Source organism: Myxine glutinosa, chromosome 1 (genome assembly GCF_964187855.1).
Source record: "Myxine glutinosa chromosome 1, kmMyxGlut1.1, whole genome shotgun sequence".
NCBI lineage: Eukaryota > Metazoa > Chordata > Myxini > Myxiniformes > Myxinidae > Myxine > Myxine glutinosa.
In genome coordinates, this window is record NC_136261.1 from 94,742,064 (window position 1) to 94,769,052 (window position 26,989).

Consider the following 26,989-nt stretch of genomic DNA (forward strand, 5'->3'; position numbering starts at 1 on the left):
CTCTCAGCGATTCGTCGAATGCGCTGAAATTATTTTCGTTCTCTGTTTCGTACCAGTTGTTCACCCCGTACCTCCTTGTTTAATATCTGTACTCACAAAAAACAAAAACAAAAAAACCCCAAAAAAAATTTCCTTCCCAGGTCTTATTCGTTTATTTGTTGTTCTTTTTGTTGTTCGTTCTTCGTTCGCGATCACGCGGTTAGAAATGTATAATCTCTCCCCTGAACAACTATTTTCTCTCATATATTATAACACCCTTTTCTTCTTTTCCTACAAAAGGATGCTTTCGTCTTGCTCACCAAATCTATTCATTCCAAAAAATATATATAATACCATCTCTTACAGTTCCTCCTTTCTACATTCCATAAACTATCCAGAACTCCATCCCTCCTCCAGTGTCCTCAAACGTATTTTTGACTCGAAGGTCTCAAACTCATTTTGCAAAAAATGTTCGTTTCCCATGAATCGTACACTTTTCAAAATCCAATCTCACCCCTCCCCTCCAAATCCTCCCCATCACCCATCCCTTTCAAATCTCCCCCCTTGCCCCTTCCCTCCCCTCCCTCCTAAACTACCCCCACACCCCTCCCCTCCGAGACTCTCCCTCGCTCCTCCCCTCCTAGACTCCCCTCTCACCCCTCCTCCTCAAAGCATCCTCCCTGCTTCTTCCTCCTTCCAACTTTCACCTTCATCTCCCCAAACCTCCTGCCTTGCTCTTCCCCCTCCTCAAATAACACCTCACTGTGCCTCACCCAATCTCCATCAAACCTTTTGTCTGCCCCATTCTTCCCTTTCTCCAAGCTATTCTGAAATCTCTGACACACCTTCAACAGCTCTCCCGACCTCTTCCTCCTCTTCCACATCTTACCCTACCCCTCCCCCGCCCCCCCTGTTCTGGACCCGATGCTCCCCCTTCCTCTTCATTAACGGTATGGACCTCAAACATCCGGGGCCTTCGCTCAAACTTGACTGACCTCTCCATACAGGTTGCTTCTGACAAACCAGATGTGATCTGCTTAACAGAAACTTTCCTCCTTCATGATGTCTCTGATGCCTTGGTATCTCGCCCAGGTTACTCCCTCCTCCGGTATGATAGACCTGAGCCTCGTCCTGGAGGTGGGGTTGCTATCTTTATAAAAAACTCTCTTCCTCATTCGCCCTCCACTGCCCTCTCTCCACCTCACCCCCAGGAATACCTTTGGCTACGGCTTCCCCTTCGCTCCCACCTTTTGTTCATATGTGTGTTGTACCGTCCACCAATCAGCGATGACTCCATCTACATCTCACTGTCTGATAATATGGACCAACTTCTATCTACCCATCCCAACTCTCTCTTCCTCATATGTGGTGATTTCAATTGTCACCATGCCAGTTGGCTGGGTGTGGGTACATCTCTCACCAGCCATGGCTCTTCAGCAAAGGACTTCTGCGACTCACTGGGACTGACACAATCTGTCAATTTCCCGACCCGGATCTCAGTCAACGGAGCATCTTCTCTTCTGGATTTGGTTATGACAAACTTCCCTGAAAATGTCTGCTGCTCTTCTTCTGCTCCAATCGGCTCATCTGATCATGTGCTTGTCAAAGTGGACATCTCTCTGACCATTCTCAGAGAGCCTCCTCAGCGTCGACGAGTCTGGCATTTCACTCAGGCCAACTGGCACGGTCTTCAAGCAGCCATCAATCATCTGGACTGGTCTCCCATCTCTACCGCCTCTGACATCAACTCATCCTGGGAATTCTTTCAAAGTAAATTGCTCTCTCTCATGCACAGATTTATACCATCTCGTCTTCAGTTGTCATACCCTTCCTCCCGTCCATGGTACACGGAATCTTGTGGTGAGGCTGTTGCCCTGAAACAACTTGCTTTCGTCTCCTGGAAAGCAAATCCAACGGAAGGAAATCTCATTTCCTTTCACAAAGCCCGAAACAAGTGTGTGTCCACCCTCAGGAGAGCCAGGAAACAATATCTCACCATTCTCAAGACCGAACTCTCTTATCTGTCTCCCTCTTCCAAATCCTGGTGGCGTCTGGTCAAATCTGTTTCTGGTGTTTGTTCCCCCTCCATCCCCTCCCTCACCTCAAACGGCTTAACGGCTGACTCCGCACGTGAAAAAGCTGAATGCCTCAACTCTGTGTTTGCCTCTAAATCTTGTGTCCCAAACCCATCCCTCTCTGTACCCACCGTACCCAGTCGTACCCAGCTGCTCCTGGACTCTGTGTCCTTTCCTCCTGACAAGGTGGAAAAGTTTCTGTCAACCCTCGACTGATTCTGCAACTGGTCCTGACGGCATCAGCCCACGGGTCCTAAAATCATGTTCTTCTGCTCTTTCACTCCCTCTTTCTGTTCTCTTCACCCTCTCTTTTGCTCAAGGTCATCTGCCATCTGCTTGGAAATCAGCCAACATCACCGCTTTGCACAAAAAAGGTGCAAAAACAGATCCCAGCAACTACAGACCAATCAGCCTTCTCCCAATTATCAGCAAAGTCATGGAATCCATCATTGCTTCAGATATGAAATCGTTCCTCTTCTCCAATGGCTTGATCTCTGATCATCAATTTGGTTTCAGACCTGGTCACTCTACTCTGGACATGCTGCTTCTGCTTTCTCAACAATGGATGGAGGTCCTCAACGCCAAACAGGAAATTAGAGCTGTCTCCCTTGACATTTCACGTGCCTTCGATACGGTCTGGCACCCTGCTCTGCTCTCCAAACTCTCCTCCTTTGGTATCCATGGAAATCTCCACGCATGGCTGGCGGACTTCCTCTCTGGTCGTAGTCAACGTGTGGCCCTGAATGGGTTTCTCTCATCTCCTCTTCCTGTTCAGGCTGGAGTTCCCCAAGGTAGTGTTCTGGGCCCTGTGCTTTTTCTGGTCTTCATCAATGATCTCTCGCTCTCTTGAAAATCCTCTCTATCTCTTTGCTGACGACTCTACTCTCTGTCGCTCCATTCCTCATCCCTCAGATCGGCAGTCTGCAGCCTCCTCACTCTCTGCAGACCTGGACAAAATCACAGACTGGTCAAACAAGTGGAACATGTCTTTCAATCCTGACAAATCTCACACTCTTACAATGTCTCTCCGAAAGGACCGACTGGATAACCCTCCCATCTACTTTCTCAACAATCCTCTCCAAGAAGTTCTGTCGCTCAAGCTTTTGGGTCTCACTATCTGCCATGATCTTTCTTGGGAAAACCACATTTCCAAGCTGGCCTCCAAAGCCAGTCGCCGACTGGGCATCCTCCGTCGTGCGAAGTCCTTCCTTGGCACACCTGAGCTCCTCACCACATACAAGGCTTTCATCCGCAGCTCAATGGAATACTGTTCCCCCCTCTGGGCTGGTGCTCCTGCCTCACACCTTGCTCGGCTTCACGCTGTTGAGGCCAAAGCTTTCAGAATCATTGGAATCTCCTGCGATGTAGTCAACACCGAGGGCCTTTCACTCACTCACCGCAGGCAGGTTGGTGGTCTTTCTGTCTTCCACCGACTCCTCTCCGGCCTTGCTCCCCCAGCTCTCTCTGTGCTCTGTCCCCCCAATATTCCTTCAGGTCGCACAAGATCTGCCTGCAACCCTCTTATGGTTAAACTGCCAAAGTCTAGGCTCTCTGCTCACCTTCACTCTTTCATTCCCCTTTTCTCCTGCCTCTGGAACAAACTCCCCCACTCCCTTCAATCCCACTCCTCCCTCCAGGTCTTTAAAACAGCTGTTCACCACCATCTCTTATCTTCCCCCATCGAAAACCTTGATCTTTTCTACCCCCGGTAATTCACCCCAGAGTCCTTGCAGTGTTCATATGTTTTAATCCTCTCCCACCTCCCCCCAAGTCCTCCCGATGTCCCTGCTCTCAAATGTTGTGTTTGTGTCCTTCCCCTTCTTCCCCCTCTCTTTTGTGTCCTCCCCCCTCTCTCCGCATCTTGTCTGCCGCTCCCCTTGTTTTTTGTGTTTTGTGTGTCTGTTTGTCTTTTTGTGTGATTAATGTTTGCTCTTTCACGAGCCTCGATGTTGTATACAAAAAAAAAAAAAAAAAATCCTGGTGGCGTCTGGTCAAATCCGTTTCTGGTGTTTGTTCCTCCTCCATCCCCTCCCTTACCTCAAATGGCCACACAGTTGATATCGCACGTGACAATGCCGAATGCCTCAACTCTGCGTTTGCCTCAAAATCTTGTGTCCCAAACCCATCTCTCTCTGTTCCCACCTTACCCAGTCGAACCCATCTGCTCTTGGACTCTGTGTCCTCTCATGACAAGGTGGAGAAGTCTTTGTCAAACCTCGACTCTGATTCTACAACTGGACCAGACCATCAGCCCACGGGTCCTAAAATCCTGCTCTCCCGCTCTATCTCACCCTCTCTGTTCTTTTCACCTTCTTTTGCTCAAGGTCATCTGCTTGGAAATCAGCAAACATTACCGCTTTACACCAAAAAGGTGCAAAAACAGATCCTTGCAACTGCAGACTAATCAGCCTGCTCCTAATTATCAGCAAAGTCATGGAATCAATCATTGCTTCGGATATCAAACCCTTCCTCTTCTCCAATGGCTTGATCTCCGATCATCAATTTGGATTCAGACCAGGTCATTCTACTCTGGACATGCTGCTTCTGCTGTCTCAACAATGGATGGAGGTCCTCAATGCCAAACAGGAAATCAGAGTTGTCTCCCTTGACATATCACGTGCCTTCGATACGGTCTGGCACCCAGCTCTGCTCACCAAATTCTCATCCTATGGTATCCATGGAAATCTCCACGCATGGCTTGCGGACTTCCTCTCTGGGCGTAGTCAACGTGTGGCCCTGAATGGATTTCTCTCATCTCCCCCTTCCTGTTCAGGCTGGAGTTCCCCAAGGCAGTGTTCTGGGCCCTGTGCTTTTTCTGGTCTTCATCAATGATCTCTCTGACTCTCCGGAAAATCTTCTCTATCCCTTTGCTGATGACTCCACTCTCTGCCGCTCCATTCCTCTTCCCTCAGATCGGCAGTCTGCAGCCTCCTCACTCTCTGAGGACCTGGACAAAATCAGACTGGTCAAACAAGTGGAACATGTCTTTCAATCCTGACAAATCTCACACTCTTACTATGTCTCTCCGAAAAGACCGACTGGACAACCCTCCCATCTACTTTCTCAACAATCCTCTCCAAGAAGTTCTGTCGCTCAAGCTTTTGGGTCTCACTATCTGCCATGATCTTTCTTGGGAAAACCACATTTCCAAGCTGGCCTCCAAAGCTAGTCGCCGACTGGGCATCCTCCGTCGTGCGGTCTTTCCTTGGCACACCTGAGCTCCTCACCACATACAAGGCTTTCATCCGCAGCTCAATGGAATACTGTTCTCCCCAATGGGCCGGTGCTCCTGCCTCACACCTAGCTCGGCTTCACGCTGTTGAAACCAAAGCTTTCAGAATCATTGGAATCTCCCGCGATGAAGCTATCTCCGAGGGCCACTCACTCACCGCAGGCAGGTAGGTGGTCTTTCTGTCTTGTACCGACTCCTCTCCGGCCTTGCTCCCCCAGCTCTCTCTGTGCTTTGTCCCCCAAATATTCCTGCAGGTCACACAAGATCTGCCAGCAACCCTCTGATGGTTAAACTGCTGAAATCTAGGCTCTCTGCTCACCTTCACTCTTTCATTCCTCTTTTCTCCTGCCTCTGGAACAAATTCCCACACTCCCTTCAATCCAACTCCTCCCTCCAGGTCTTTAAAACAGCTGTTCACCACCATCTCTTATCTTCCCCCATCCAAAACCTTGATCTTTTCTACCCTTGCTAATTCACCCCAGATACACTTTGTTTGAAATTCCAACTTCTTTCCTGGAAGTCCTTGCAGTGTCCATATGTTTTATACCTCTCCCACCCCCCTTCCCATGCCTCCCCCCCCCCCCAAAGCCCTCTCCCTCCCACAGATCTCTCGATGTCCCTGCTCTCAAATGTTGTTTGTTTCCTTCCCCCTCTCTCCCCATCTTGTCTACCGCTCCCCATGTTATATGGTTTATGTGTTGGTTTGTCTTGGTGTGATTAATGTTAGCTCTTTCACGAGCCTCGATCTTGTATACAAAAAAAAAAAAAAAATCAAATCAATTTTGGTCATATATTTTTAGCACATATAAACTATATCGTTTGTGGTTCTATTATGCATATTCTAACCATATTGATAGAGACCAGTTGAGTTCAGGTTCCCTGGAACCTCTAGTTTTCTATTGCTTCGCAAAATATCACTACTGCATATATAATTTTGTATGTTCCGTGTCCTAAAGGGTTTCTACTGTCATCCAATAATTGTTTCCGTTCAAACTTTGAATAAAAACCATACATTAGTTTCTTCCTCTTCTTCAAAATCGCAAAGAGGCTTTTAGAACTGCCCAATTCGTGACTACCGGTAAACAAACGATTTTTTTTATGGCGTAGATGTTTGGTTCCTGTGTTTACAGCGTTTGTCTCCGTATGTTTGGATGGATGGATGAATGAATGAATGATCGTTTTAAGGCCATTTTTCCCCGCTAGAGCGGGGGTTAGCCTTGCGGGCCCCGTGACAATCATGGTTCCCTGTTTGAGGCAATGTTTTTTTTTATGGCCGGATGCCCTTCCTGACGCCAACCCTTGGTCGCCTCTTACGATGCGCAGGGATACGGTGTCCCTATTCTAAACCGGGGTACACACCGTGATCATTCATCCCAGCAAGCTGGTACTCAATTTGCCGACCTCGGAAGGATGACAGGCTGAGTCAACCCCCCTGGCGTTAATTCAGCGATCGATCGGGATTCGAACCCAGGATCCTAGGATCCCAAGCCGGCACCCTAACCGCTAAGCCAACACCAACACCATGGTAAACAACATGCTGGCACTAAAATAAAAAAACAACAAATAAAACGCTGACAATTTCAAAGGAGATACAGAAGAGAGGTAAATATAATACCTTTTTGCAGCGACAGTGATTCAGATGTAGTTGACGTGTACATGTTTATTCTTAACTTGCCATTTGTCATGCCTCGTGTATATTCTACTGCAATAAAAATTGATTCTGAAAATAAACAGATCGTTAGGGGAAAAATGAAGTTTGTTGAAGGAAAAAACACTGTTCAGCAATAAAAGCAATATTTACCATTAAGGATGAATGGTAAGCAAACAATTGTGAAAAAGCATCTTAAAAATATAGAATTAAGGAAGAAAAAGCCCTAGTCGGTCAACTTTTATGTTATTATTTGTCTGGCATAAATTTACCCGATGGTAACAAACGATGGGCCATATTGATGTGGTGGCGTGCACAGCACTAGGGCTATGAGTTGCTAAGCCACTTAAAATGCCTGAAAAGCAAATGTGTTTGCACGTGGAAGTTTTGTTGAGATGAAATGCTGCTTTTATTTTCTCATTTTTAGTCAGATTTAAAATCTTAATCTTTTGACTTCTTGACCAGAATGTGCGCATATAGATGTTTGGAATTTTGACAAGTGCCTGGAAATTTGTGCACTGACTATTGAAAATTATTTGGCTGATTGACCGAAAATACAGTAGGTTGATTTATTGTTGACCGAAATAGGTGATGTTTTATTGTTGTTGTTGATCATTTCCGTAATCCCTCCTTTGATAGTGGATGCCATGATTTCTTTTACCCAGGTGCCTGGCTTTTTCACGGATATGCAGCGTCGTTCCGTGTTGGACGCAGCTCAGATTGCTGGCCTCAATTGCCTGCGCTTGATGAATGACATCACCGCTGGTGAGAGCTCGTTGGCATGTTTTGGCACTTCAAATTAGCTGTGGTTACTCAGTAGACTTCTTATGGATATGACTATTAAAGTCTATTATAAGAGTAAATGAAGATACCATACATGTGCAAAAAATCAATTTTTGAATCTGAGCTGCTTCACACAACTTTGTCTGGCAAATTGTAGCATATTCCCACAAGACCATATTGTGTTTCCATTCACCTTTGCTCCAAAAATGCTACATCCCACCTCCAAGTTTACCCGATCAATTTGGCCCCACATTAGATTGCATTCCCTCGCTTTTGGAATCTGGCATTTGGCCATGGTGCTGGCGATAGCTCGCCTACTCTTCGCAAAGGTTACCTTGGGACATTTAATGTCCACAAACTAAAGCTAGCAGATGGGATGTCCATCTGCGGGATGGCACGCAGATCGATGAATCGCTGGGATCATACAAGTCTGAATCGCTGGGTTTATAGCTCGCACGAGATTCAAACCCAGATTAGACAGCTTAGAGGTGAGTGTGCGTACCATTAGACCATCCTGCCAGCCTGCATTATCAATACATTCTTTAAAATGTCAGCTTTTTGCTCATTAAAGATTATGCAAATGCCAGTGCAGTGTGAATTTGATTTGAACAAGTGAATAGCCTTTTGGTGAATCTGCATCATATAATTGAGTGATTTACCTGGATGCTCATTCATCTTATCAATGGTAGGACCCTCACCTATGTGCCTGGTATGTGCCCCCCCCCCCCTTTTCCCCCGGTAGAATCCTTTAATAAGCACAAATTTGAATGCAGTCAATACAACTTCGTTAGGCATCAGATATGAAGCAGGTGGCCAAGTTTCATCAAAATTGTTTGTTTGGTTCAAGCAATAATGACTGTAGTGTTTACTCACTCACTCACTCACTCACTCACTGACTGACTTACCTATGGGCACTGCTCAATCGCTTAAGGTCGCTGGACTAAAGTTCAGGTGAGCTAAAAATGAGTTTCATTCACCTATTGAAAAGTCACTAGTTTTAGGAAGCTTTTTTTAACATCTTACTATAATTCACCAAATGTCCGTCCGTCCGTCTGTCTGTCCGTTCGAAGGTACCGTAAAAACTGCTGAACTGCTGAACCGACTGACGATATTTTGGGTGGATAATCCTGGGATCTGCAGGAGTAAAATAGGCTATTTAGTTTTCCCAATTTCAGCTTTGGTCTCCAGGATTCTCAGGTTTGAACTCCCGCATAGCATTCGCATTCCCATAACGTTCATTGTGACGATGTTTTCATTGTGCCGATGTTGTTTTCCCGGGTGCTGCACAAAACGGTTGCACCGATCAAACTCGGTGACCTCGGACAAAGACCTTTTATAAGGACACGGGTTGAATCCCTGCTTGAGAGAATTCTAACCCATTTCAACTGAAGGAAACACGTATCGGGAGTACATACAACATAGCGATTGTGAACACTATTATCGATCACGATTCACGATCACGATCATAGTGTATCAATCGCTGTGGAACATTTGGTGAATTATAGTAAGATACTGTTTCGATTTTGATGATTTGCGTGTGATTTGATTTAACGGATGTTTATATGAATCGTTTAAAATAAAAAAAGCCTTCAATTTCTGATATTTTACCTTTTCATTTGGGCCTCCCAATTGAAGCCCCGCCTGTAGGGTGGGTACCGTTGCTTATATATATATAACCACTATAACTCTGAAAGGACAAGAGATATGCATACACTTACTCGGTTACCTTACATTGCTTAGCATAAAAACATATATAGATTTCCTGCCATTTTGATCCAAAATGGCTGATAAAAAAAGTACATTCCGGCAAGTCCTCGGTCTCTGACAGATTTTTCATTTGTTACTTGCAAAATCGAAGATTTTTCAAGTATATTGGTCGGTTGCGTTTGTGGTTCTGTCTGTTTGTCTGTTTGTTACTTGCCGGAAAAGATCCCGGCAAGTATGTTGATCGGTTGGTTTGTCTGTCTGTTTGCAATACTACGTCTACACCGTTGCACGTAGAATCGCCCAACTTTACACACATATTTGTCTTGCCCTGGAATAGACTGTGCCCAATTGATGACGTCATGGGTCACGTGGTTCGGCCGCCATCTTGGAAAAAAACGAAAAACATAGCACCTCTATATCTCCGAAAGTGCTGAATAGAAAAAATTGAGACATGGCTCATTGAAAAGAACTCTCCATGGGGAATAAAATATGTTGATGACCATCGGTCACGTGGTTCGGCCGCCATATTTGTCCTAAATGGCCGATAAAAAAGTAAATTCCGGCAAGTTCTCGGTCTCTGACCGATTTTTCATCTGTCTGTTTGTTCGCAGTACTACGTCTACACCGTTGCACGTAGAATCGCCAAACTTTACACACATATTTGTCTTGCCCTGGAATAGACTGTGCCCAATTTTTAACTCTTGGCCCAAAGCCTCCATTATGACGTCATAATTCGACAAGTACAAAACTTCATCCGATCAAGATGCAATTTCTTGAACGCCATGTCGGCATAAACGGGTGGAGAAAAAAAAAAATGTCATCGGTCACGTGGTTCGGCCGCCATCTTGGGAAAACGGAAAAACTTTGCTCTATATCTCAAAGTGCTGAATAGAAAAAATGGAGACATGGCTCGTAAAGAACTCTTCATGGGGAATAAAATATGTTGATGATGATGTCATAGGTGCCTCCATTATGACGTCATTCGACAAGTACAAAACTTCATCCGATCAAGATGAAATTTCTTGAGCATCATCAAGGAATAAATTAGTTTAGAAAACAAATAATGATGACGTCATCGGTCTCGTGGTTCGGCCGCCATATTTGTCCAAAATAGCTGATTAAAAAGGACATTCCGGCAAGTCCTCGGTCTCTGACCGATTTCGTTTATATGTTTTTGTTTGTATGTCTGTTTTTGTGTGTTTTTTGTATGTTTTTGTGTTTTTTGTATGTTTTTGTGTTTTTTGTATGTTTTTGTGTTTTTTGTATGTTTTTGTGTTTGTATGTTTGTGTTTTTTGTATTTTTTTTTGTTTTTTGTATATTTTTGTGTTTGTTTGTATGTTTGTATGTTTTTGTTTGTGTGTTTTTTTATGTTTGTGTGTTTGAGTGTTTGCTCACTTATACTTGTAACACAAATGTAAGTGCCTAGGTTTGATGGGGGAACCCATTTATTTTATATCAATTAATTATAAAAAGGGGAAAATGTCAATTATCTCATAATTTCTACCTCAAATTGAGTGCTCCATTACATAATGCCGGATATGATTTTACATTTTACATTGTGCATTTTGTAGGAAATACTGACCTATTGGATTTCATGAAACCCATCATTTAATGAGTAATTTACCAACTTTCCTTCATTCCCACTACTATGTGCTGTACTGGACCTTTAACTAGAATGTAAATACATGCAATACTGAAAAAGGCAGGGAGACAGAGTTAATAATGTAGAACTGGTACATTAAAGCAAAGCCTTTCCAGCGTTTTCACATGAAAACGCATAGGCACATCTGGGTTCTCCGAGCCCAATTACCCAGAATGGTGATGGCGGACAATCTTTCTATTGTGGCCATTGTGCATGCTGAATGGAGAGCATACAGTCTAGTTGGTGGATGCAAGTCTGTGGCTGAAGGTCTTATCTTGCGGTTGTAGTGTAGACCTCTGATTTGGGGGACCCGCTCTGGGAGCTCCCAAATCCCCTGAGAAGACCCCTGATCCGAACACGAAAAATGTAAGACTGAGCGATCCTGCGGACCCTCGAGTAGCAATCGGTTGGCAAATGAGGGATAGGTAGGGATCCAAAGTTGAGGGGTGGGGGGGGGGGGTGGAGGGGGTTCCTTCCCACCACTCCGGGAGCTCATTATCTAAAATCGAAGCCTGAGAGATTGTGTGGGCTATTGTCTTGTTTTATATGTCAAGTCTCAGAACAATCAGCCAGGTGATAATGGAGGAGTAGCAAAAATGGCAAAAAGTGAATGGACGGACAGATACCTGGGTGAAACCACCCATTTTATAAGTTTATCTCTTCGCAAATCGAGATGAGATTATGACATGATTACTCAAGAAGCTTTACATTCATTCATTCCGGTTTATTGAAGTCATTAAACATTGGACAAGGCAGTCCGAAGACTGAAAATTGTCAAGTTTACAATAATAAAATAGTATTTCATAAAACTTACAAATGTATATCGTAGCTTCTAAAATAATCTGGGAACGCCTGCGAGAAAGTGATGCGTTTCTGCACAACAAGAGTTGGAAAAGTCTCAGCTCGCACAAAAATCGGAGATCTTGCAGCTGCTCATAATGCCAAAAAAACTCCCGACAATGTGGTGCCCGAACTGTGGACGAGAGCGTTCTACCCACACCTCCGACTATCACTGGCAGTGCTTGGAAATCCGTGGTGACTCGTTTTAATGGTACAAGTTTTGACTGGACCCATTATTTTTAACCTGTCCAGATATTATGATAGGTTTTAGGGGTTAGGTGGTGGTTGCTTGGGTGCAGAGGAACGATGTTGCAAGGAGAAACGAGAGGAGATGTTCCCGAGACACTTTTAGATAGTTTGGGAGTGTTTGCCTTTGAGGTACCACGGGTTGCATGTTAGGCAAATTAAATTGACATAAGCCTTGGATTGCCAATTCCCATGCTCTGACTATCTTCAGATAAAGTCTTTGCATCTCTCTTCACCTGCAGTTGTTCTGGCATATGGGATCTACAAGCAAGACCTTCCTGGCCCTGATGAGAAGTCCCGATTGGTAGCATTTGTGGACTTGGGTCACTCGGCCTACCAGGTTGCTCTCTGTGCTTTCAACAAGGGCAAGCTCAAGGTATGCGAATGTATCAATGGTTAGCTTGTTTCAAATTGTGCATGCTAATATCAGAAAAAGCTGCAATGTTCTCATTGCAAGTCACCATATCAAAGGATACTGTTGGCAATTTTACTTGCTGTTGTAGTAATTGTCTATCATGAACACTAATTAATGGTTTGCATAGGCCTTTAAACTCCTTGAAAATTCTTGAAAAATGAGAAAGCATTTACCAGTACTGGAAATGCCTGGGAAACTTGTCAGTCCTTGAAACTCCTGGAAATTCAGAAATTGCACAAATATGAATAATTAATCTGCCTTGCACATTGTCGGAATTGTTCCGCCAGAAGAGGACGTTACCAATTTTAAATTCTCCCTGTGATTTACCAAAGCTGAGCCGAAATGGCCAAACCCAAAATTATAACCACTTGAAAACCTGCCAAAGCAAGTGTTTAAAGAAAGTCCCGATTAAGCAGGATATATCTACCTACTTTAGCATGCGTTCTGCCAATTGTAAATGGATATTTGGAGAATATGAAAAATGTCAAAGCCTTTGCTGTTTTAATTCCTTGTGACTGAGTCACATCCACTACCGGGATTGGCTCGTGTGGAGGAGTCTATTCACAAAGCCTGATGCAGGGTTTGTGAGAAGACATTCGATATCGGGAATGTGAGTGGAAAAAAGCCCAAGGTGGGAAAAAGGGGTAGGATCCATAACTAAATTGTAGTAAGAATAATGTGGACCTTGTGATTTGCGTAGCGTATATTTACTCTTGTAAAGAGAAAATACCAGAGTAAGTCGTCTGCTTAAACATTACGCTGAGGCAGCGTATGTAATTTATAGACAACTAGCCGAAAGCACCCGGCGTTGCCTGGGTTCTTTTTGAATGAATTTACGACTATAATTCGGCTTTTACTCACAGCCGTAGAAGATTGACCACTATAATTCAGCTCAGCTTTTAATTGCAAAATTGGCCCAGCCCGGCCGAGGCGGCCTCGACCGGCCTCACCACCTAGCATATAACCTTCCCGGGGCCCGTCCCGACATTTTTAGTTCTTTTTGAATTAATTTACTACTACAATTCAGCTTTTACTCACAGCCGTAGAAGATTGACTACTATAAATCAGCTCAGCTTTTAATTGTGAAATGGGCCCAGCCTGGCTGAGGCGGCCTCGCCACTTAGCCTATAACCTTCCCGGGGCCCATCCCGACATTTTTTGTTTCAGAGGTTTCCTCTTATCTTTCACCATTCAGGAGATTAGCGTGTGCAGACAAACAAACAAAAACTTTCTTTTATATATATAATAATATAATAAAAGATAGATAGATAAGATTGGTTTTATAAAACCAAAACAAACCCTTTTTGGAAGAGGCTAGGGTGAGGATTTCAGCACAGACACAGGAAAATGCACTGTGCTTAAAAGAAGACAGCATCAACTGTTTGGCCAGTGAACCTTAGGCCATGGCAGTGAGATCGGTTGCAGAGCCCTGGAGATTGGTGTCTGGCTTTCTTTTTTTTCTTTTTCTTTAAGTTTCTTCGGACTGCCTCATGGGGTTAGATGATGGCACTGCCACAGGACTGGACAGCCAATAAGTGGGATGCCCCCACCCTGCCAAAGTTTGCCAGGACCGTAACCACGTTTGAGTTCTGGTGCAGGTCAGAGATCAGTCTGTCCAGTTTCAATGGTAGTTCTTTTGATTTGGAGTATGAGTGGTTTGAGGCTGTAATGAGTCAGGAGGACATCGCCTCGCATCGCCTTAGCACCTATTCGCCTCCACACCCCAAACTTCACTGTGGCCACAACAATCGCCACACTGCAGCCCACAGCCGCAACCATCTGGCTCACCCAGAGCCTGCACATCCACCAACTTCGTTCCAGCCACTAGTCCTTGCCCACCCTCTTGTTTTAGTGATTCCTTTGCTAATTGGCAACACCATAGTTGGGTTAGGTTTTAGCTTATTCTTGCTCTCCTCTATACAAGTTTGTGTTTGCTTATCCCTCCCAATCTGTGTATGAGGACCACCAGATCTGTTCTGTACTTACTGATTGCCCCATCTACCCTTGTGCCCATATTTCATTGTAAATAAACACCATTTTAATTGTGAAGGAATGGTTTCCTGCCGCTTGCCTCCCACCCATTGAGCTGCCACTTCGGCCTCATTTGGGTGATCCTTGGGAAATATCGGTATTGAGTCAATGCAGTAGAATAAATGCTTTCGGATCCGCTAATGGTCTTACACCTCTGGTTCAGAGAAGTCTGTTAATGGACCCTCTGACATGACTATTATATTTATTTGTTTGAAAAAAATTAGTGGTTTGGACTTTTTTTTTTCCTCTTTTTTTTTTTAAATGTCCAAGTGACATTTGAAAATCCAATGTCACTTATTCATGAAGTGTGGGGGTTTTTTTTGGTTTGTTTGTTTTTTAAGTCCTGGAAAACAACTTTACTGTCATGGAAAACTTGGAATTTGGTCTTCCATTGCTGTGCATACCATGTAATTTACAGTGGCCTGAAGTATTCACCTCCCCTCCTTTTCTCCCCACCCTTACTCCCCCCCCCCCCCTCTCTCCCCACTCCTCTTTCTCCACTCCCTCCTCGCCAACTTTCTCGTCCCAATCACCATCCAAAGTTTTCACATTTCGATGCCACCCGAGGTTCTTTCATGATGCTTTCAAATCAAACTTGATATATAGTCCTCACAAACTACAAAGTCATAAAGCCAAAAAGATGCAGATAAAATGTGAATAAGTTAGATTAACAGAGAAAATTGGATTATTCTCATTTGCATAATTATTGAACCCCTTTGCCTCATTAACCTGAAATCAATCTGAATCACTTCAGGAGCAAATTATTTGTTTGAAAGGTAAAAAAATGAATGCAACAAGTTTCACCTGTATGTAATCAGTGGTTTTTGTTTTGTTTTGTTTTTTAATTAAAAACCTGTCGAAAGAGTTTTAAGGTGCAACTCACTTGGTCAACCAACAAGGCAAGCATGAAGACCCTTTATACAGGTCCTTAAAAAGAGTAATTTCCAGTTTTGAATGATTTTCAATTTTGTTTGACTGCCAGGCATGGCAAGAGTAAAAAATTATCTCACTTCTCTGTGCATGTGTGATCGGGACAAATCCAGAGCCAAAGCCAAAGGCGAAACGGCAAACTTGTCTTCCGATTCATGTTCCCATTAATGTTCAAAATACAACATTCAATTTAAATAATACAGTACAGTACGTGTACATACAGATCTTTGGGAAATCGACAGACACCAGCAGCATTTCAGGGAGGCTGCGATGTGTGCAAATGCAGGACTGTACAATATGGTTCCACAAAAAAGCCAGATGCATCATTGGAAGATTAACGAATCCCTGCATTCCGCTATTCAGCATGCCGCCCATGCATTTTGTTTTCCTGCATTTGAGCATTCGATTTCCTGCATTTAGCACTCGGCGTGTTAGAAAAAACCGTGTTTGTATGAATGGTTCTAAAGGCCGAAACGTGATTATAAAGTACGTATAATGTTTATAATTAAAGGATGTTTGGAAGCTGGGAACTACCTGTGCAATTGCATATTTTAGTTTGTTGAGCGAGTGACCACCCGCTTGTGCTCTGTATTGTAGGTTTTATCATTGGCATCTCATTATAAAGGTTTGTCGCATAGAATGGGAACATCGTTTTCTTTTATATTCCATTCTTTTCTTTGTTTTTTTTTTGTATCCCCATGTTGTCTTGCAGATTCTTGCAACAGCGTTTGACCCATTTCTCGGAGGGCGTGACTTCGATGAGATTCTAACGAAGTATTTCTGTGAGGAATTCCGCGCACGATACCGTATAGATACGCGCTCCCGTCCACGGTCTTACATGCGACTCCTGCAGGAATGTGAGAAGCTGAAGAAGCTCATGAGTGCTAACTCGACTGACATTCCCATGAACATCGAGTGCTTTTTCAATGATATTGATGTGTCAGGAAAGCTCAACAGGTATGCTTTATACGTGCTTATCTTGTTAGGATGGCAGCAAAGTGTGTGAACTATGCATTTCCAAACACAACGTTTGTTTTTAGCACCAATAGTAGTTGTCACTTATTTTATTATCATTATTATTATTATTTCATCATCCTCACCACTTCACTGTCTGGTGTTGGCTGAGCGGTTAGGGTGTGGCTTGGGATCCGAGGATCCTGGGTTCGAATCCTGATTGATGGCTGAATTAACACCAGGGGGGTTGACTCAGCCTGTCATCCTTCTGAGGTCGGCAAATTGAGCACCAGTTCACTGGTCATTCCATGTGTCACAAGAGGCGACTAACAGGGTTGGTGGCAGGAAGGGCATCCGGCCGTGAAACTGCTTCAAAAAGGGGACCACGGTGCCCAAAAAAAGGCCAACCCCTGCTCTGCGGGGAAAAATGGCCTCTAAAGGCGGTTCTTTTCTCCTTTCCTCACCACTTCACTACTTTAGTTATTCCACAGGGAAGTTTATATTTGATTCAGGATCATCCAGGTTTTGTAAGTCTAAGCTCCCCTCGGTCTAAGCTGTTATGCAAGGAAGAACGTGAGAAACTTTCCAAATCCACATGTGCAATGCTGATAGACATACCCAAGAAGACCTGAAGCTGTAATTGCTGATAAAGGCACTTCTACGAAGTATTGCTTCAGGGTTGAATACTTGTGTAAAATATATATATTTCTGTATTTCATTTTTACTTGTGTTGTAAAAAAAAAAAAAAAAAAAAAAAATGCATTTTGACAATATATGTGGTATAATGTCTAGATCAGTGACAAAAAAATCTCATTTTTAATCAATTTTCAATTCAGGCTGTAACACTCCAAAATGTGAAAAACCTCAAGGGGTGTGAATACTTTCTGAAGCACTGTATTTCTTCATAATTTCTTCTGCCCCCAAAGCTGGATGGAGGGAGGCTATGTTTTCACCCCTGTCTCTGTCTGTGAACAGGATATATCAAAAAAAAGTGGATGAATTTTGACAATTTGTTGGAGAGGTTTGGTGTGTGACAAGGATGAAATGATTAGTTTTTAGTGAAGATTCAGATCTGGATACAAGACTTTTTAATCGATTCTTCACCATTTGGATGGGGCCAAAAACGACATACAGTATAACATGATGCCTCAGTTGTGGATGAGTTGCGACAAAACTAGGTGGATGAGTTTGTGAGGCGACAAGAACAAGCCGACTCGAGTTTGGTTCAGGTCTGGGTACAGATGCGGCCTGTTGGTGCGATACCACATGTAAAATGTTCAGCCTGGCGGAAGTATGCGCTCCCCCGAGTGCTGTTCTCGTATTTCGTTTTTAATATCAAGTGATGGACTTGTGTGCTCGCGACAGAAGATTCATCAGTTAATTCTTCTGTCAGCCAAAAATAGCAGTGCCGCCCATTATTGCCAAACGTGGCTTGTGACTCTTTTGGATAATTTGCCAATGGATTGTTAATGTGAGCAAATCTCATGTTGAGGCTAGAAACGTTTGGGGTGGAAGGAGTTTCCCTTGTAGGACAGTTTAGAAACGGACTCATCGTTGCTGGAAAAACTCAGTATTTATTTTTATATTAGGATTGGTTCTTTTGACCTGTCTTGTCCGTCCGTGCAGTAAAATATTTGAGCATACTGGGCTTGCCTCAGCATTTCAGCTGAACTTTGGAGCATATTGAGCCCACCCATTAACTTGGTACATTCCGTTTGGGGTGGGAGTGGTAAAAACGTGCAATGTCCAAACCACAAATGGTGTGTTTGTGGTGCCTTCTTTTCTGTCTGTGGTGTGTGTTGGTGTTGTTGGTAGTTGGTGTTGTTGGTAGTTGGTGTTGTTGGTAGTTGGTGTGTATGGGGGGGGGGGGGGGTGGAGGTGTGGTTTGTGGGGGGGGGGGGATTATTGGTTTGTGTGCGTGTGGTCGGGAGGGTAGGGGGGAGGAGGGGGTTTTTGGTTGTGTATTATAAATTTGGAATATAATGTTTGGATGATACATAATTTGGACTTTCATTTTGTTTTTTATTTGATTCTGCGTTTGAAATTTCTCATATGCAGCGCAGTTGCAAATGGCAATACGCTACATGCTTTTATTTGTATTGCAACAATTTTGTATAATTGAGCTACACAGATTTATCACGTCTATGTCTCACGATCTGTCCGTATCTATTTGTTGTTGGTTAATGAGTATTTGTACTTGTGCTAGTTTTGAGTCATGGAAGGAAAAAAAAAAAATTGTACTAAATGTTGTTTGGGAGGTGGGGTTGTGGGGGAGGGGTCGAGGGCACACCAGATTTGGATTCCCACTAATCTATTCCAGAGAGAAATCAAATCAAATTGACTGTCCATGTTCACTTGGGCAGCAGCAAGTAATTAAGAAGTTTTCAGATACGAATCATGCAAGCCAGGAATAAATCCGGCACTATTTTGTTATTTGCTGTTCTTCGTAGCCTCATCAACTCCTAAAAACAAGATGTCGTGTAGCCTCATCGTAGCCTCACCCTCCCTCCCCCACCCCCCACCCCAAAAAAAGTTGCCCTTGATCCATCAAAGTGCCCATTTCGTCCAGATTAAAATTGACGATATTTATCGAAGCTCAGGTCAATAGGATGAAAAGTGATTTTTTTTTCAGATGAAAATTGATAATTTTAGAAGTTTTACCTAGAGTTGACCTTTTGACCTTAAAATAGTTTCCCAATTCAGTGTGGCACAATGCAAATGCTGTTAAATTTCCAAGTCTATTGGATGAAAAATGGCGATTTTAGAAATTAGACCTCCAGATGACCTTTGACGTCAAAATCAATAGGCTTCTCAATTGTGACGACCTCTACAACTTGATAAAGTTTCATGACGATCGGTGTAGAATTGACCTGTAGGCGAGTGACAGACACAGAGAATAACAAACTCAGCCGACCAATCAATATACTTAAAATCTTCCATTTTGCAAGTAATAAAGCAATATGTATCCGACTGTATTTCATGAACCTGTAACTTTTTGAACTGAAAAGTACCAGCTGTTGCTGGAAAAACAAAATGCTTCAAAATTGACTTGTACGTTTAAATCTAGATTTTGGTGGGTAACCTTATCGCTAAGGGAGTCTCGTATAAACCATCACAAATGAGCTGACACGGCTTCATAGTTAACAAACGTTTTGATGTTTTGTTCTCAAGTCGTTTTTCAGCGGTGTTGTCATTTTTTTTCATCTTGGTCTGATTTTTGTGCCTTTTCAAATACGATGAATTTGGAACATTCTGTATTGTGCCTCACTCGGTGGTATTGTGCTTGTCGTCAATTAATTAATGAGACCCTACAACCGACAGTTACATCTTACCAGGGTATATAGATTACGTTTGATCTGGCAATGAACTATGTTCAAGTACATCTATAATTAAGTGGGTCAATGTGCATACTTATTGACCGATCACAATAGCGACTCCATTTTGGGCAAGGATAATGATCGCATGATGTTTGTTTGTGCAGAATGTGGTCTTGAGAAACGAGGTGAAAATTTATTTAGTCTTTACTGATTATTTTTGAGTATCGGATATCATTTTGAATAGAAGGTGCAACATTTCCTATGACATTCCAAGAAGCAGTGATCGAATTGTACACAACTGGTGAGGTACCCGTGCTATGCATGGGTGGGAGGCCAGAAACAGACAATGCAGAAACGGCGAATGCTAAAGCATGAAACCAATAAATTCCACATTCCTGTAGCACCTTCAGTCGCACGTCAGACATGGACAGCAAGTTCGTGAAGGACTTCCATGAAAAACGTACCTGTTGGCAAACAAACGGGTACGTTTGTTCCATACCCAGTCAATGGCAAATCTGCATATGACGATGCGCGAATTCACGTTTAGAAAGTAGAAACCGTCACGGCATTTCTTCATTCACTTGAACTCGATATCTCTTTTTTCATTCCAAACAGCATAACTCCAATCACAAATGAAATAACATTAATATGAAAAATAAACTTTTAACAACATTTGTGTCATAATTGTATATAACATTTGTCATAAACAAATATTTATATCCTGATGTAAAGTTCCTTACGGTTGGGTGAACACAATTACGAATTCAAAATCGTAATTGTATTCACTCAATTCCAATCATCAATTGATACTTTAACAAAACGATTGACACGATTAACGTTTAACGATTTAACATTACGATTGAATGACGGTTGTATTTGGATATTATCAAACCCGCGCATTGCCGTCATCTGTCCACTTCCGCATTCGCGGCAGGTTCATAATTGTCATCAAAATCGAAACTATTTGTAGAATTTCAATAAAATCCACATCACTGTTCATATCGGTAAATATTATTCCATAGTGTTTGGAAAAACTGGAAAAATTGGAAAAACAATATAGCCTATTTTACTCCCAGGGGTCCCAGAATTACCCACCCAAAATATCGTTGCGATCGGTTGAGCTGTTTTTGCGGTACCTGGGAACCGACGGACGGACTTTTGGTGAATTATAGTAGGATGAAGGATTGCGAAAAGTGATGTGATCTTTTGGTTGTTTGCGTTAATAAAATTGGAAGAGTTCCCTTATGAGAAATTTAAATGCAGGAGGAGTCCATTGGGCACATCAAACCCTGCGCTAATATTGACAACCTGTGGTTGTTTATCCGTGCTCTATCCTTTTTTTTTTTCCTTTTTTTTTCTTTTTCTTAATGCCGAGAGTCAAGCAAGGAAGTAGCACGTACCATTTTAGTCTTTGGTACGACTTGGCCAGGGTTTGACCTGCCCACCTACCAGACTGTCAATGCTCTCACCATACACCACTGAGTCTGAGTTGTTCTCATCAACACAATACAAGATTTGCAATCAATTGATGTTGTGTTCTGCATTGACAGAAGGTGCAAGTAACTCTTTGATTGCAGGGCAACATTCGAGGAAATGTGTGCTAGTTTGTTACCTCGCCTCAAGAAACCTCTTGTGGAAGTCATGCAACAAGCTGGTGAGTGAAGGAAGACTACGGACATTGGTGGGATTTTAAAAAGTGAATATTGTTTCATTCTTTGGGGGTTCTGACGCCTTTCATGTGCACACGTTGCCTGCTACTTGTGTAGATGTAAAGCTCGATGATGTGTATTCCGTGGAGGTTGTGGGTGGGGCAACACGCCTTCCCTTCGTGAAGGAAATCGTTTCGCGCTTCTTTGGCAAAGAGATCAGTACGACACTCAATGCAGATGAGGCGGTTGCCCGTGGATGCGCCCTCCAGGTGAGAGAAGGTCACAGCCTCCCATGATTCACCAACTGCGAATGTTTGCCATTGCTTTGATCAATAAATTAATTTCTAATTGAGTCCAAAGCATACCATGCACAAGAACTGTGACTGGGAAGCCAGTATACCACATTGTGGTACATTTGGAATAACGTAGTTTCGGAAAGCATTTGACTGCAATGTGTGGGTTGCCTTTGTGAAAATCTTATTTAATTTTTTTTTTTTTACCTCTATGCATGTTTTATATATATATTGGATTTGATTAATTTTACTCAATTATAAGTTTATTATATGATGTCCATTGACTTCTATCCAGTCTGAAATCATTGTCCAACGTTTTTAAGATCTTTTTTTAATATCTTTTTTTTTCTTTTTCTTGGGGTCAAATCTGAACATAAGTACAAGCTTTTTTTGGGGGGGGGGGGGGGGGGAGAACATTGCTTGCACAAACTCATCGAGCCAGGATATGCATCTGAAATTGCTTTCACATGCACACATTGAGCCAAGATAGGTATTGGTTGGTAACTAGGTTGGTAACAACTCGCCTTTTGCTCTATTTTAGGAGGTTGTCCGATCTGGAAAGCTAATTTGGCCTTGAGCATTTCCTTGTTTATTAAAAAAATATTAAAACAACAATCCAGGTAATAGCACCGGAAAGACCATCCAAGGAATGACGTAAAAGCTCATTTTATTTGTATACACAAGCTCACGTTTGGTAACAAACACATTCCATTTCATCCCTCTTTAAAATTGGAAGTAAATTAACTCTGTGTAGGGCTAATAATTTCCCCTGTCCTTGACTACTGCATTCCTAGACTGATTTTGTCTACCTTGCTTTCGTTGACATTAAAAAGATGTATTCCTTCCTAAATTTGATGGACATTATTATTTCATAAGCAGCCTTTGGCTGCTGGTTGCATCTGCTGGGAGTGTGGCTGTTGCAGTGCCCCCACTTCCAGAAAACTGGTACTCGTTTTACCAACCTTGGAATGATAGGCTGAGTCAACCCAACTGGTTTTATTTAACGACACAACAGGGGCTCAAACTCAAGAAAGACCCCATCATCTCAAGACGGGCACCTTAACCATTAAGCTAACACTGCTTATTTGATGGCAATAACAGCTGTAGCGATTTTTTTTTTTTTTTTTTCTTCAAGTTTTATCAAAATATTCTTAACTTGAAATATATATATATATATATATATATATATATATATATATATATATATATATATATATATATATATATATAGATATATAGATATAGATATAGATATATAGATATATATAATTATATATATTGTTACGGAACGTGACGTCGGCCTCGGTTCCCGTTATCGAGGGGGGATTGAGCCCCTCATCTGTTACTGACCGACGTGGTCCCGGGGGTATGACGCCACGCCCGGTCGGCGCTGGGTAGGGTTTTAGGCCCACAAGTCCTATGACCTAAATACCAGCACTTCCCGGTACGCGAAGGAACACCCCCTGCTCACGGCCGCAGCGTAATGGATGTTGCGCCGAGCGAACCGCGGCGTGAGCCGTTTACCAAGACTAGACCCGATTCCTTAAACGTTGGCCAAAATCGTGCCACAGGTGTCCAATGAGGGAAATCACAAAGACGACACGGATGTGAAGAAGAGGAAGACGAAGGCAAAAAGGGTTTGAAAATGCTACTATATTTATTCCTACTATTTACAGGACCAAAATAACCAAGGAAGAACGAAAGATAATAAAATAAAGACAGAAGGAATCAAGGAGACAGTGCAACGCTAGCTTACCTACAGTCTTAATTATACCTAGGACGAGACACACAAAACGGACGACAATCAAACTCACACGAATGGGGAAATGAAAGCAGGAACGATTGGCTGGAAGGAGGGGAAGGTCCAAGTGGTCCACAGAGCTGGAAGGATGCGGGTGGTGGGTGTGATCCCGGCTCGAGTTGAGCAGCCGCCGACTCTCCCCAATCGTCTCCGCACGGCGACGTGGCTTCTTGGCCGCAACTGCCGTCACTGCCGTCGACGCTCCAAGCTGCGGTGGCTAAACCTGCCGTTGGTTCAAAGCTGCGGTTTGTTCACAAGCTGCGGTGGACTCTTTTGTGCATCTCTCTCCCTCAATCTCCTGCTTTTTGCCGCCGTGGGGGACGTCGCGTGCTTTTTCCGGACTCCTCTGCCGTATCTTATCTCCGTAACTCATCTGGACTCATCTCTTGCGCGTCTCTCTGAAGCTCGTCTCCAGCGCATCTCGTGGTGGGGGCGTCTCCCGCGGGTTATATAAGCCCCCCCCCCCCTTGAACCTTCGCGAACCTACTCCATGGTTCTCCCCACACCCTCTCAAAGCCAAACCCCTCGTTCTGGGTTGGCCGGCAAGGGCTGGCTCACTCCTCCCCTCTATGACGAGGTGGAGACACGCCTTTCTTCTCCGAGCCGACCGCGTGCTCAATGGAGGCAAATGCAGTTGGTAATAAAGGCTTTTGGAATGGGAATGAAAGGGAATCTACTCTATTTGAATTCGGTGCAATGGAGTATTAATTAATGGAAGACAAAGCCTTAACCTAATACACAGAATAAGGAAATAACTACCAACAAGGAGGAAATCTATGATTGGCTAACGTGATTGTATATGACCTAACTAAGGGACGCCCTTTGACCTTTATACACAACTGGAGGAAGGAGGGTGATATTTTTTACAACAATAAAAAAAACACAATTCTCATTTCCACAACACTGCACCCTCCTCCTCTTAGGCACGTCCCGGGCCTATTACCTTTACTTTTAGTGTGGCACGTAGGTGTAGTTCCCTCTACATTTAACCTGACCCTGAGTGTGACAGTTTTAAAACACAAATAACTATGTCCCGCTGCTCCATTGCACCCTACCTAACAGACTCACGCCCACAACTAACCGAATTGCGGAATTGTCTTCAAACTATACATTTACGATGGGGGAGCATTATTTACAGTGACTCTATTTTATTTACAAAACTAACCCAGGACCTGTGATTGTTCTTTTGGGGGGGAGACAGTCTGCCCTGCATCGACGCACCAGAAAGCACCAAGAACGCACCAAAACACCATCAAGCACCACAAAGCACCCTTTGGTGCACAGTCATCACAGTTCAATAAAAAAAAATGAACCCAACAAACCCTGGTGCTGGTCTTCCTCTTCGGCTCCCTCTGCTGGCCATGGTTCTTCCAGATGTTGTCAACTTCTTTGCTGGCGGCCTATTTGCAATAATAAAAGGAAATGCACCCAACGTGTCCATTTTTATTTATGGCCCACAGGGCCGACTACGTGTGGTTCACCTGTGTGGCATAGGTGCCCTGTGACCAAGGTCCGCCAGCAAGATCTCGGGCCTTCATGGCCGGTTCCAGCAGAGGGGCCATGCCCCAACCCATGGGGTCCATCAGTGGTGCTCAGCCACAGACATGTGGTCCATAACGTGGTGCATTGATGCAGACAGCTGGTTGCGGGAGTTTTGGGCGCACAATGGCGGACTCCCGCACGCTCCCCTCGGCGCCCAGTGGCGCACAGTCCTCGTGTGGGAGACAAGGGGGGGGGGGGGGGTGGAAAGACAGGTGAGCGAGGGGTAAGGTCACAAGGGTACACATCAAACAAGGCAATGCAAGGCGAGGTGCGTTTGGAGACGGAGCGGAGAAAAGCTCGTCCCTACCGTACGTCACCCCCCCTGTCACCTACTCTACCCTTGCTCTTACCCCATATTTACAACAATCTACACATTTACAAATTCGTCACTGATGTCTCGTCTTCCCCATATTTCCCCTCTACCAAATTCGTCACCACAATCCCCCTAACCCAAATTTGCCATCACCAATTCATCATCAATCCTCATAAGGAGGGAGAGACGGAACAACAGCACAATGTCACACCCACGTCATGATGCATCTCACAATCCAAACATTTGCACAAAAATAATAAAAACCAACAAACCACGGCATGGTGTGGAGCTTTTTCACCTCAGGTGAGTGGATGTAGATGGTGCGAGGAGATTCTTAATCCTAACTACTTCCTAAATGACTTTAACACACTTTACACTACCCGGGGTCTTTCCCTGCAAAACCATTGGCCGACTTACACTCTATGCGGTTTTAAGAACCAAATTGCCATTGACCAAACTGTGGTGCTTCCTCAATTTGGGGTCTCACTCCCCCGATTCATCTCCCGGTGCCCTTGCACAATTTCCGGGCTGGGGCGTGTGGCTCTCCCAGCAGGTCCACCCACCTGCACACCCCCACCACTGTAGTTGCCTCCGAGCTTACCTGCTCCTTCGCCTAACCTATCTACTGGGGAAGGCCCTCTGGCGCTCTCCCCACTCGGTGCCCCCTGGCACTGGGCTACCCGGGTCCGTCCTCCGGATCCTCGGGCCCCATCCACAACTCTAACGGCTCCCAGAGCCCACCTGCGGCCTCACCTGGCCGACATCCTCACAGTGGCGGGGTGTCCATTCAACTACACACACTAACAGGCTACACGCCCAGCCATTTCCACGTCACTAATGCACCCATCCAAACTCCATTCTTCCACCACCACAGATGCCAATATCCAACCACAATTTACCTCTACCCTCTACCTAACTCTTAAACTACCCTCCCCGGGTATTCGTGATGGGGTCCATCCTCCTTTCCCCCATCCACACCTTCGCACCATCCACTCTACTCCAGTTTCCACCATACTCACTCCACGACCATCCATTCCATGCTCCATATATTCCACACTCCATGTATTCCACACAACCATTCTCCATACACCTGTAGTTGCACACCTGTGCAATCACACCTGGTGCCACCTGCACCCTCCTTCCTTCCTGGACCATTTGGTCAACACAACACACATCACCATCACTCACTCATACACTGCTCCGTACACCTGTTCAGTTGCACACCTGTGCAATCTCACTTGTTCCTCACTCACTGCTCCATACACTTCCACGCTCAATACAATTCACAATCACCTTCTCACAATACACTTCTGAATACCTTTTTACACACACGGCATCATCTCATCTACCTGGTGCCCTGCTAAAACTCTCGCTTCCCAGTCGCCCCTTATATTATTGCGCTCCCTTGTCATTATAATCCAACTGCCCTCTCTATGTCCCCACTACCTGTTCAAAGTCGCTACTTAAACTCAGTTACCTATGGTCAATCTCTAGGTCCCTACACACGATATCCTAACCCTCCCGGGCTAGTTTTCACTGCCAACCCCATAAACCTAGTGCTCCTTTGCCCCCGCTGTGAGGGATGGCAGAG

At 44.0% G+C, this 26,989-nt stretch overlaps 1 protein-coding gene across 1 annotated transcript in view; it reads left to right on the forward strand.

Moving 5' to 3' along the window:
* Positions 1–26,989, forward strand: part of LOC137426516 (heat shock 70 kDa protein 4) — a 111,987-nt gene that overhangs the window by 43,876 nt on the left and 41,122 nt on the right. Inside the window, exons 5-9 of the mRNA XM_068115107.2 lie at positions 7,600–7,699; positions 12,396–12,529; positions 16,242–16,486; positions 21,378–21,454; positions 21,567–21,718. Of these exons, the coding sequence (XP_067971208.1) occupies positions 7,600–7,699; positions 12,396–12,529; positions 16,242–16,486; positions 21,378–21,454; positions 21,567–21,718 (708 nt within the window). The remainder of the gene's footprint in view (positions 1–7,599; positions 7,700–12,395; positions 12,530–16,241; positions 16,487–21,377; positions 21,455–21,566; positions 21,719–26,989) is intronic.